Source organism: Rhinopithecus roxellana, chromosome 8 (assembly GCF_007565055.1).
Source record: "Rhinopithecus roxellana isolate Shanxi Qingling chromosome 8, ASM756505v1, whole genome shotgun sequence".
In the NCBI taxonomy this organism is placed as follows: Eukaryota; Metazoa; Chordata; class Mammalia; order Primates; family Cercopithecidae; genus Rhinopithecus; species Rhinopithecus roxellana.
In genome coordinates, this window is record NC_044556.1 from 1,559,305 (window position 1) to 1,570,399 (window position 11,095).

Here is an 11,095-nt window from a genome sequence, read left to right on the forward strand (position 1 = left end):
CGAGACCAGGAGCATGAGACCAGCCTCAGCAACATAGTGAGACCCCATCTCTACAAAAAAAATAAGAAAATTAGCCAGATGTGGTGGTGTGCACCTATAGTCCCAGCTACATGAGAGGCTGAGGTGGGAAGATTGCTTGAGCCCAGGAGGTAGAGGGTGCAGTGTGCTATGATGGTACCACTGTACTCCAGCCTGGGTGGCAGAGCAAGATCTCGTCTCTTAAACAAAAAAAAAGGAAAGTAGACACAGGATGAAGCTCCTGATTCTCCATTCGTGATAGACACACCTGGGAGGAAGCCGGCCGCTGGGAAAAAAGAAAGTAAATCCATAACTCCTTTCGTATCAGCCTCATGGTTTCAGCGCAGAACAAAGATTTCAACACTTTCTTTGAAAGTTTGACCACTATTTTTTTTTTTTTTTTTTTTTTTTTTGAGACAGAGTCTCGCTCTATCGCCCAGGCTGGAGTGCAGTGGCCAGATCTCAGCTCACTGCAAGCTCCGCCTCCCGGGTTTACTCCATTCTCCTGCCTCAGCCTCCCAAGTAGCTGGGACTACGGGCGCCCGCCACCACGCCCGGCTAGTTTTTTGTATTTTTTTTTTTAGTAGAGACGGGGTTTCACTGTGTTAGCCAGGATGGTCTCGATCTCCTGACCTCGTGATCCGCCCGTCTCGGCCTCCCAAAGTGCTGGGATTACAGGCTTGAGCCACCGCGCCCGGCCAGTTTGACCACTATTTATTGAACACTCATTATGCGGATCAAGGGCTTGTTCCTTGCCCTCCAGAAGTGGTCATTTCCAGCATATAATCCTGGGTGAGAGGGCAGGACCAATCATAAAAAAGAGAGGAAATGGCTTTCTGGAAAAAGTAGGGGTGGGAGGTAGTGGAAGAGGGGTAATGAGAGAGAGAGGGCCCTCCAGTTTGGGGGAAATGGTGATAGCAAAGGCTTAGAGGCAAGGGTGAGTAAGAGGACATTAGACTTGTTGAAAGAGTGAAGTCATGGTGGAAGAGATGGGAGATGAGTTTAGCTAAGTGCTGGTAGATGGCAAAATTGGAAGGGTGTGAGGGATCCTGATGTGTGGTTTGACTTTGGTCTTTATTTGATTGATTGATTTATTTTGGAGACTGGATCTCACTCTCTCACCTAGAGCTGGGATGCAGCGGCATGATCATAGCTCCTTGCAGCCTCAAACTCCTGGGCTCAAGTGATCCTCCCACCTCAGCCTCCTGAGTAGCTGGGACTACAGGCATGTGGCACCATAGCCAGCTAATTATTATTATTTTTTTGTAGAGATGGGGTCTTGCTGTGTTGCCCAGGCTGGTCTCTTAAATCCTGGCCTCAAGTGATCCTCCCACTTCAGAGTCTCAAAGTTGGGATTACAGGTGTGAGACACTGAGTCCAGTACCCTGGTCTTTAAATAATAGGGTATGTTGTGTCTTCTTGAGTGTTCCAGGGAGATGACTGTTATAGATGGTATGGAGGACACATGAAAAGTGAGATGGAAAAGCAGAGAGGCAAGGGAGGAAGTTGGTTGCAAAGATGCAGATATGAGAAGATGAGGACTTGAGCCTGCACAGTAACACGTCAGGGAAGAGAAGACCAGCATGAAAGTTGTTTGAAAATCAAGCTGGACTGGTCATGGTGTCTGGTGGCATATGAAGGATGCAGAAAGAGAGGGGTCATAGATTAACTGCAGAAATCTGAACCTGGGATCTGAGGTTGAGGATACCAGGGAATGCTTGGAGGAGTAACCAGGAAGAAAAGGTTCATCTTTAGCCCTGAGTTTTCAGTGATGCTGGATGTACCCATAGGTTATTTGAGCAGGAAAGGTCGAAGCTGGGGATGGGGAGATACAGGCTGTAGAGCTGGAGGACAGTGAAGCCGATCTGACTTCCAGCCTGGTGCTGCAAGGTTACCTGGAGCTTACCTGGTGGTTATTGAGAATTCCTAGAAACTTCCAGAAAGCTCCTACCTTGGAGGTAGGGAAAATTTTTATTAGACATCTTCACTAATTAGAAAAGTTTTCAGATGGATCAAGACTTAGCGGGTTGTGGAAATGAGGCTGGGCTGGAAGTCAAACCTTGTCCTTGCCTCTGTCTTACTGTATTGCATTTGACAAACTTTTTTTTTTTGAGACGGAGTCTCGCTCTGCTGCCCAGGCTGGAGTGCTGTGGCCGGATCTCAGCTCACTGCAAGCTCCGCCTCCCGGGTTCACGCCATTCTCCTGCCTCAGCCTCCCGAGTAGCTGGGACTACAGGCGCCCGCCACCTCGCCCAGCTAATTTTTTGTATTTTTTAGTAGAGACGGGGTTTCACGGTGTTAGCCAGGATGGTCTCGATCTCCTGACCTCGTGATCCGCCTGTCTCGGCCTCCCAAAGTGCTGGGATTACAGGCTTGAGCCACCGCGCCCGGCCGCATTTGACAAACTTTTTAGCCTCTCTGGTTAGGAGAGGTTAAATATAATGCTGTCTGCAAAATAGCAAGGTGACAACAGGGAATTTGCCATAGCTCCAACACGCTCTCATTCAGAGTAGTTGAATGCAAGAATAGTTGAATGGTGGATTTTATTGGAGAGAGGGCAGAATCCAGGGTTTCAGGGGGAGGGGTGTTAGGAGGAAGAGATCCAGAAAGGCGGAGACAACTTCGTTATCTAGAGAGGCCATGAGCTAGGAAGAGAGTGGAGTTAGGACACCAACTTGCTAGCCAAGAAGGAATGGTTTTGGAGAGAAAGGATGGTTCTGCCTTACTAATTCTCCAGGGTAAACGAGGGAACTGGAGTTGGGAATGCATTGGCCTCAGGAGGAGGTTTTATCTCCAAGTGAGATGCAGGAGCCAGCAGGGTTGGACTGGGGTAGGAGGGATTGAGTGGGCATTGGTTTGGCTGTGGAAAATCTTCAGCTCTATCCAGTTTCTGCTTTGGGAGGAAGAAAGAAGACCACAGGAACAGAAAGTGGGATAAGTGAATGCACTCTTAGGTCTCTTATGTTGCATTAATAAAGATAGAAAGTCCAGCCTGAGGGAGGTGATGTTAATGTTACCACTAGGCCTTGTGCTAAGTTCTGGCTGGCTTGCTCTAAGAAGGACAGGGGGACCTGCATGAGGGGTGTGATGAAAAAGAAACTGGGTGCCATTTAGCCTTGGGAAGAGAAGATCTTAGGGAGTGGTAAGAGCTGCCTCTAAATTTCTGTGAGACAGAAAGAGTGCTGGAAGGAAAGCTCCTCCCTGTCTTTCTACTTCTACTGCAGATACAGCCGTTTCCGGAGGGTGCTTTGAATTTCAGGGTTCGTTTTCTTTGCTTGTCCTTCCTGAACCATCTCTGCTTCTGCCATCCGCCGGGTCACCTGCAGCAACAGGTATGGTGAGCTTGGAGGAGTCAGTGTCATGGACTTATGGGGGGAGGGTTAGGGAATGGGGCAGGTGGGTATTCTTGTCCTAAGATGAGAGACCTTTATGGTCTCCTCCTATACCATAGTTTGTGTGGAATCCTTGGCTGGGCGTTTTTTTTTTCTAATTTGCAATAAAAACATATAAACATTAAAAGAAAACAGTTTTCCCAAACATTGTTTATATCCAAGGGGGGTTTGTTTATAGAAATTTATCTCACATACTATGGGTTTTAAGAGTCCCTGCATTTGGGAAAGTTGTTGAAAAGTGAGCATCTTAGTTTCTGTATTGAGATCTGGGTTGGATTTGGGGCTGAGGGAAATGGAGAGGAGTTAGGAGGAGGCTCAGCCTCCTCTGCCTGCACCCTACTTGGCCTGGGTGGTGGTCCCAGCTACCTTGTGTCAACTCACCTCTGTCAGAAGCTCCAAGATATGTCCTTTCCCCTTCGTGAACACATCCACCAGGGTCTGGATAAAGCACGAGCCTTTCTGATCATGTCGGTAGGCGATGTATCCTGGGAATTCCAGAGAGGTGAGTTCAGGGGAGCTTCAGAGGGTAGGTAGAGGGGATCCTGGAAGGGGGTGGGTCCTGGAGGAGAGGTTCAGGGGTCGGGAGTGGCAGGTGACGGGGAATAGCAGAGGGAGCCCTGGGCCAGCTGGGCGCTCATACCCTCCACCGTGGAGTAGATGTGCAGGGCATCTGTGTACGTTGGGATGGTTTGGGGGCTGTCTTTGGTGACCATCACAATCTCATCTCCACCTACTGTTTCACCAGGGTCCTTTTGTTCTGAAACAACAAGAAGAGGAGAAGGCAAAGTCAGAGAGAAAGGTAAGGAAAGGGGCCGGGCAGGGTGGCTCACACCTGTACTCCCAGCGTTTTGGGAGGCTGAGGCAGGCGGATCACTTGAACCTGGGAGTCTGAGGCTGCAGTGAGCCATGATTGCACCACTGCACTCTAGGCTGGGTGAGAGAGTGACAAGTCGCCTCTTAAAAAGAAAGGTAAGGGCCGGGTACGGTGGCTCACGCCTGTAATCCCAGCACTTTGGGAGGCTCCTGAGGTCAGGAGTTTGAGACCAGCCTGACTAACATGGCGAAATTCCATCTCTACTAAAAATACAAAAATTAGCCGGGCATGATGGCATGTGCCTGTAATCCCAGCTACTTGGGAGGCTGAGGCAGAAGAATTGCTTGAACCCAGGAGGTGGAGGTTGTAGTGAGCCAAGATCGTGCCATTGCACTCCAGCCTGGGCAACAGAGCAAGACTGTCAAATAAAAAAAAAAAAAAAAAAAAAAAAGATGGTCTGGTGGTATGCCATGTGCAGTGGGGCTTTTTAATTTAATTTAACTTTTTAGAGACAGGGGCTTGCTTTGTTGCCCAGACTGGAGTATAGTAGTGTACTTATAGCTCACTGCAGCCTCTCACTCCTAGGCTCAAGTGATCCTCCTACCTCAGCCTCCTGAGTAGCTAGGATCATAGGCCCATGCCACCATGCCCTTGGCCAATTTTAAAAATTTTTTGTAGAGCTCGGTTCTTGCTACATTGCCCAGAAGCCAGTCTTGATCTTCTGGCCTCAAAAAATCTTCCCGTCTGGCCTCCCAAAGTACTGGAATTATAGGCATGAGCCATGGTGCCTGGCTTCAGCTGGGGCTTTGGATCTGGGACTGGCTTGGATAAAAACACAGACTTGGTTGGGCATGGTGGGAGGCTGAGGCAGGAGGATTGCTTGAGCTCAGGAGTTTGAGACCAGCCTGTCTACATAATGAGACCCTGTCTACAAAAATTAGCCTGACATAATGGCGGGAGCCTGTAGTCCCAGCTATTCAGGAGGCTGAGGCAAGAGGATGGCTGGAACCTGGGAGATGGAGATTGCAGTGAGTTGAGATTGCACCACAGCACTCCAGCCTGGGTGCTGTCTCAAAAAACAAAACAGAAACAACAAACCAGAGACTCTGTACTCTTGGATCTGTCCCCACCTCCTCGACAGGCCTGTATGATGTACACCTTGGGCTTGGCTCGCAGGGCCTGGCAGTTCTTGTTATTCAGGGCCTCGAAGAGATTCTCCAGCTTGACCATCTCCCCATCTTCTCCCTTGAGGAAGCCTTCCCTCCCGTGAGCCATGAGTACCACGAAGGCACAACTGATGGGATCTTCCCGGGAATCGATGGCCTGCTGGAATTTTTCCAGCTCTTCCTGGAATTGCTGGAGTAAGAGGAAGAACCAGACTCAGCTGGGTCCTCATAGCCCACACATCGACCTAGTACCTTTCCCCCAACCAGGCCTGGAGTAGGCACCCCAATACCTGGGCAGTGGGGTCTCTCTTCATGGTGCTTTCGAATCTCAGCTGCCGAAACATGTATTCCAGAGCATCCAGGTCTTCTTCAGAACCTTCTCGGGCTTTGGTGACACACAGTGTTAGGGCCAGGCGGGCACCTGACATATCATATTTCTCCTGGACCAAGAGATGACAAAAATCAGCATGGGGAGGTTCGAGGAGAAGCAGATGTAGTCAAAAGAGGCATGCAGGCTGGGTGTGGTGGCTTATGCCTGTGATCTCAGCACTTTGGGAGGCTGAGGCGGGAGGATTGCTTGAGCCCAGGAGTTCAAGTCCAGCCTGGGCAGCATAGTGAGACTCTGTCTCTACAAAAAAATGAAAAAATTTGCTGGGTGTGCTGCCGTGCGCCTGTGGTCCCAGCTATCTTGGAGGCTGAAGTGGGATGATTGCTGGAGCCTGGAAGATTGAGGCTGCAGTGAGCCATGATCTTGCCACTGCATTCTAGCCTGGGCAACAAGTGAGACCCTGTCTCAAAAACGAGCAAACAAAACAAGAGAGGCTTGGACTTAGGGTTGCCAGGTATAATACAAAATGCTCAGGTGCATTTACATTTCAAATAAAAACCAAGTACCTTTTTAGTATAAGTATATCCCAAATATTGCATGGGATATACTTATACTACACAATTATTTGTTGTTGATGTGAAATTCAAATTGAATTGGATGTCCTTTATTTTTAGTTCCCAAATACAGCAACCCAACCTGGGGTCCAGCTCTGTTCTACTTGGTATGAACTTGGGGGAAGTCAACTGCCCCCATCTGAGCCTCAGTTTCCAAATACAAACAATGAGTGTATGTGTGATTTTGAAGATCCCTTCCAGTTGTCCTATTTTGTGGCTTTGCAAGTCTCCTCATCCTCCCCAAGAGTGTTCTGAGCATTCCTCTATTAATTCCTCACTTGCAGAGGTCTCAGAGTTTCGGAAGCTAATACTGAGATTCCATCTGAGGAAGAAGAATATTGGGGGTCAATATTTCTTTTCAGAACAGAAGCAGGGTACTGAGGACCACAGTGATAAGAACTTCATCTTTTAAAATATCAACATAAGCATTTTGGGAGGCCAAGGTGGGCGGATTATGAGGTCAGGAGATCGAGACCATCCTGGCTAACACTGTGAAACCCTATCTCTACTAAAAACATAAAAAGTTAGCCGGTCATGGTGGTGGGCGCCTGTAGTCCCAGCTACTTGGGAGGCTGAGGCAGGAGAATGGCGTGAACCCGGGAGGGGGAGCTTGCAATGAGCCGAGATGCGCCACTGCACTCCAGCCTGGGTGACACAGCGAGACTCCGTCTCAAAAAAAAAAAAAAAAAAAAAATCAACATAAAATTGTTTATTGCAGGACTTCTCAGAACCTTTAATGTGTTGAGAAGAACTTGATCTTTGGCGACAGATGTAGCTGTGTTTGACTGCCCCCAGCCCCCAACCCAACTTGGGTTCCATCTCTGAGTCCTTTTTTGCTGTTTGATTAACTACAAAGTACCTCCTAGCTCTGAGTTCAGGTCAGGATTTTTCCACTCCCTCCACTCTTTCCAAAACATTAAGATCCTCACCTTCCTTCTCCTCGTATGATCACCCTCCCCTCAACCTGCACCCAGCCTACCTCCTCCGAAGACCGCAGATTGCTCATTTCTCCTTTGGTTGTGAGCCCCGGCTCTCAGCACCCTTGTCTGATCCTGGGGGTCAAGAGAAGATAGGTTAAAGGTTTCTAAAGGGAGGTTGAAGGGCTCAGGGGACAAACTCTTATGCATCTGGATTTTTGAGACCAAATAGCACTCCAGTGTTGGAGATATGGTCCATGGACAGATCTGGGCAATAGATGATAATCCATGAAGTAGTAATATATCGCCCCTAGAACGACAATTTCATGATGTCTTTCATTTCTGGATGTCTTCTTCAGAACTGCTGGGCCTACCCCACAATCCCACCCCCCGCACCCACCAGAAAACTTCCTATGTCTCCATTGGGTCATTCACCAGCTTGTGATGGACCAAACTTCCCCCTGAAAGCCCTGGAATGAGGAGCAGGGCAAGTGGCCCATGTGTTTTCCTCTTCTACCCGGGAGATGACGGGCTGGGGAAGCCATCTCAAGGAGATGCCTTGGAGGAGCATTTAAAAGGAGAATGTCATCAAAGTGGGGAATGCAACTTTGATATTATCTCACTGGGTCTCCAATATGAAGGGGTCAGTCCACCTCCCTCGCTCTTCCTTGAGTCTGAACGTTCTCCATTCTCATCTCCGAGTCCTGTTCTGTTCTCTGGCTGCACAGACAGACTTTTGTCATACTCTTGGCATTTCCCCATTTCTTTGCCTTTTCCTACACTTTCTCTTCAGTAGGGAATGCTTTTTTTGTCCTTTCTTCCTTCCTGCCTGCCTGCCTGCCTGCCTGCCTGCCTGCCTTCCTTCCTTCCTTCCTTCCTTCCTTCCTTCCTTCCTTCCTTCCTTCCTTCCTTCCTTCCTTCCTTCCTTCCTTCCTTCCTTCCTTCCTTTCCTTTCTCTTTCTTTCTTTTTTCTCCTTCTTTTTTTCTTTCTTTCTTTTCTCTCTTTCTCTCTCTCTCTCTCTCTTTCTCTCTTTCTTTCTTTCTTTTTTTTTTTTTTGACGTAGTCTCACTCTGTCACCCAGGCTGGAGTGTAATGGCATGATTTCGGCTCACTGCAATCTCTGCCTCCAGGGTTCAAGCAATTCTCCTACCTCAGCCTCCTGAGTAGCTAGGACTACAGGCACGCACCACCACGCCTGGCTAATTTTTTTTTTTTTTTTTTTTTTGAGACAGAGTCTTGCTCTGCCGCCCAGGCTGGAGTGCAGTGGTGCCATCTCAGCTCACTGCAAGCTCCACCTCCCAGGTTCATGCCATTCTCCTGCCTCAGCCTCCCGAGTCACTGGGACTACAGGCACCTGCCACCACGCCCGGCTAATTCTTTTTTGTATTTTTAGTAGAGACGGGGTTTCACCGTGTTACGCCTGGCTAATTTTTTGTATTTTTAGTAGAGTTGGGGTTTCACTGTGTTAGCCAGCATGATCTTGATCTCCTGACCTCGTGATCTGCCCACCTCGGCCTCCCAAAGTGCTGGGATTACACGCGTGAGCCACCGCACCTGGCCGGGAATGCTTTTTTTTTTTTTTTTTTTTTTTCCTATCAAGATCCTTCTTTGACAATTTGGGTGGCATAATATCTGCTATGCCTTCCCCCATCACCCATCCACTCATCCATCTTTTTATCCATCTGTCTGTCCAGTCACCCATCAATTCATTTATCTATCCATCTGCCATCTATCTATCCATTAATTCATCCTCTATCTGTACATTCACCCACTCACCCATCCATCTATTCAACCATCTGTCCATCTACTTACCTATTAATCAGTCATCCCATCCACCCATCCTTCCATCCGCACATCTATCTAGTCATCCATCAATCCAGTTACATCCATCAATTTATTCATCAACCCATCCACCAGTTTATCTTTCCACTTACCTATCTATCCACTCATCCATCCATCCATCCACCCACTCACACATCTATTCATCCATCTGTCCATCTACCCGTCTATTAATCAGTTATCCCATCTACCCATTCATTCTTCCGTCAACCCATATATCTACCCATCCATCCATCTATCTGTCCATCCACTTATCCATCCAACCACCCACTCATCCATCCATCCATCCATCCATCCATCCATCCATCCATCCATCCATCCATCATCTCTCTCTGTCTTCAATCCCTCCATCTATTCTATCTTCCACCCATCCCATCCATTCACTTATCCATCCATCCACCCACTCATTCATTCATCCATCCATCCATTTATCCAGTATCTCTCTTTCTTCCATCCCTCCATCTATCTTCCACCCATCCCTCCATCTAGCCCTCCCTTTATCCATTCCTTCATCCATAATCTCTTATCTTCCATCTATCCATCCACCTGTTTACTTACCCATCCACCCACCCCCCCACTCATCCATCCATCCATCCATCCATCCACCCACCCACCCACCCACCTACCCAGCAAATATTTTCTGGGTATCTATTATGTGTTATGCACTTAGAATCCATTAAGTAAGACAGACATGCTCCCCGACCTTCTGTCCTTCTAGTCTGTGACAGAAATGAGTATTAAATATCTCTCTCTCTCTCTCACACACACACACACAGAGCAAGTGCTGTGATGAAAGAGGAACCAAAGATTGTGAGGGAGGAAGTGGAAGAAGCATAGCCTTGGAGCCAGACAAATCAGAACCAAATCCTGCCTCAGTCCCTTTCCAGCTGTGTGCCCTTCGGCATCTCACTCTCTCTGAGACTCGATTTTCCCATCCGCAAAGGACCTGGGGAGAGCTCTAGGTGCGTAACAGCAATGGCAACCCAGGTAAATTTTATGATCCCTCTTGACCTCCTGGAACTTTCCTCTTCTTTCCCTGTACTCTCACAGCTCTGCTCGTTCCTACTTGAATTACAGCAGTTTTTGGTTCTTACTCTCATGGCTGAACTGGCAGCTCAGTTTTCAGGACTGAAAGCCCGACTTCATTATCTGTGTCTCCATCACAGCTAAACAGTGTGACAGGGAGCTCAGAGTTGGTGTTGGAGAGAATTTGCTGAGTAAACAAAGAAGAAAGAAATGAACAGATGAAAGAGTGGATGGATGGAAATTTCTTCCGTTCTGCCAAAACTGGCCAGAGTGTTAATTCGTGAAGGGAGAGGGAGCATGTGTGTGTATGTGTTATGTGTGTGTGTGTCTGTGTGTGAGAGAGAGAGAGAGAGAGCGCACGCGCGAGAGAGAGGCTAATATCCACCAAATCACTTACCGACTCTAGAGGCAGCTGTTCCTCAAGGCCAAGTTCAAGCTTGCTACTCTGCTAGTTGCCAGTACAGAGCTGGGCACCGAGGAGGAGTCAGGCCCACGTGCTGATCTTGGAGAAGGGGTCGACAGTGTGGAATCTCCCGGGGTTTCTCCTGAGAGGCCTGGTCTATGAATTGGGTGGCACAGTCATCTGGCCCTTTATTGCCAGTGAGTTTTCTATCACTCAAGAAACCTCAGGACACACCCTTGGCACAGCTGTGGTGTGGAAATGGAGCCAATGCCAAAGGGATGAGTGATCACAAGGCTGAGTGGACTCCCTCTGGCAAAGGTGGCCTAGGCGGAGCGTCTAAATTATCCAGAGGTCTGTGCCAGCCCAACCGCAACCTCTCCCAACCCCCATCTCATAGCCAGGTCATCTGGTTATTATCATCATCACTGTGCCTAGTTTGTTCATCTCACCTTCCACTGTGTAGATAACACCGACTTCACTTACTTATTATCTTATCGAGTCTTCAAGAGTCTGGAGAGATCAGTATTGTTGCTCTCATTTTGCACATGGGGAAACTGAGGCTCATAGAGGTGAAATG

General features: G+C 48.3%; 1 protein-coding gene across 1 annotated transcript; it reads right to left on the reverse strand.

Annotated features, from left to right (window-relative positions):
- Positions 1 to 2,566: 2,566 nt before the first annotated feature.
- On the reverse strand, positions 2,567 to 10,679 carry CASP14 (caspase 14). The gene is made up of 7 exons (XM_010361547.2): positions 10,513 to 10,679; positions 7,312 to 7,384; positions 5,681 to 5,830; positions 5,355 to 5,580; positions 4,051 to 4,167; positions 3,792 to 3,895; positions 2,567 to 3,338 (listed from the first exon to the last, which is right to left on the reverse strand). The coding sequence occupies exons 2-7, from the start codon at positions 7,336 to 7,338 to the stop codon at positions 3,234 to 3,236; spliced, it is 729 nt and encodes a 242-aa protein (XP_010359849.1). The 5' UTR covers positions 7,339 to 7,384; positions 10,513 to 10,679; the 3' UTR covers positions 2,567 to 3,233.
- Positions 10,680 to 11,095: the final 416 nt, after the last annotated feature.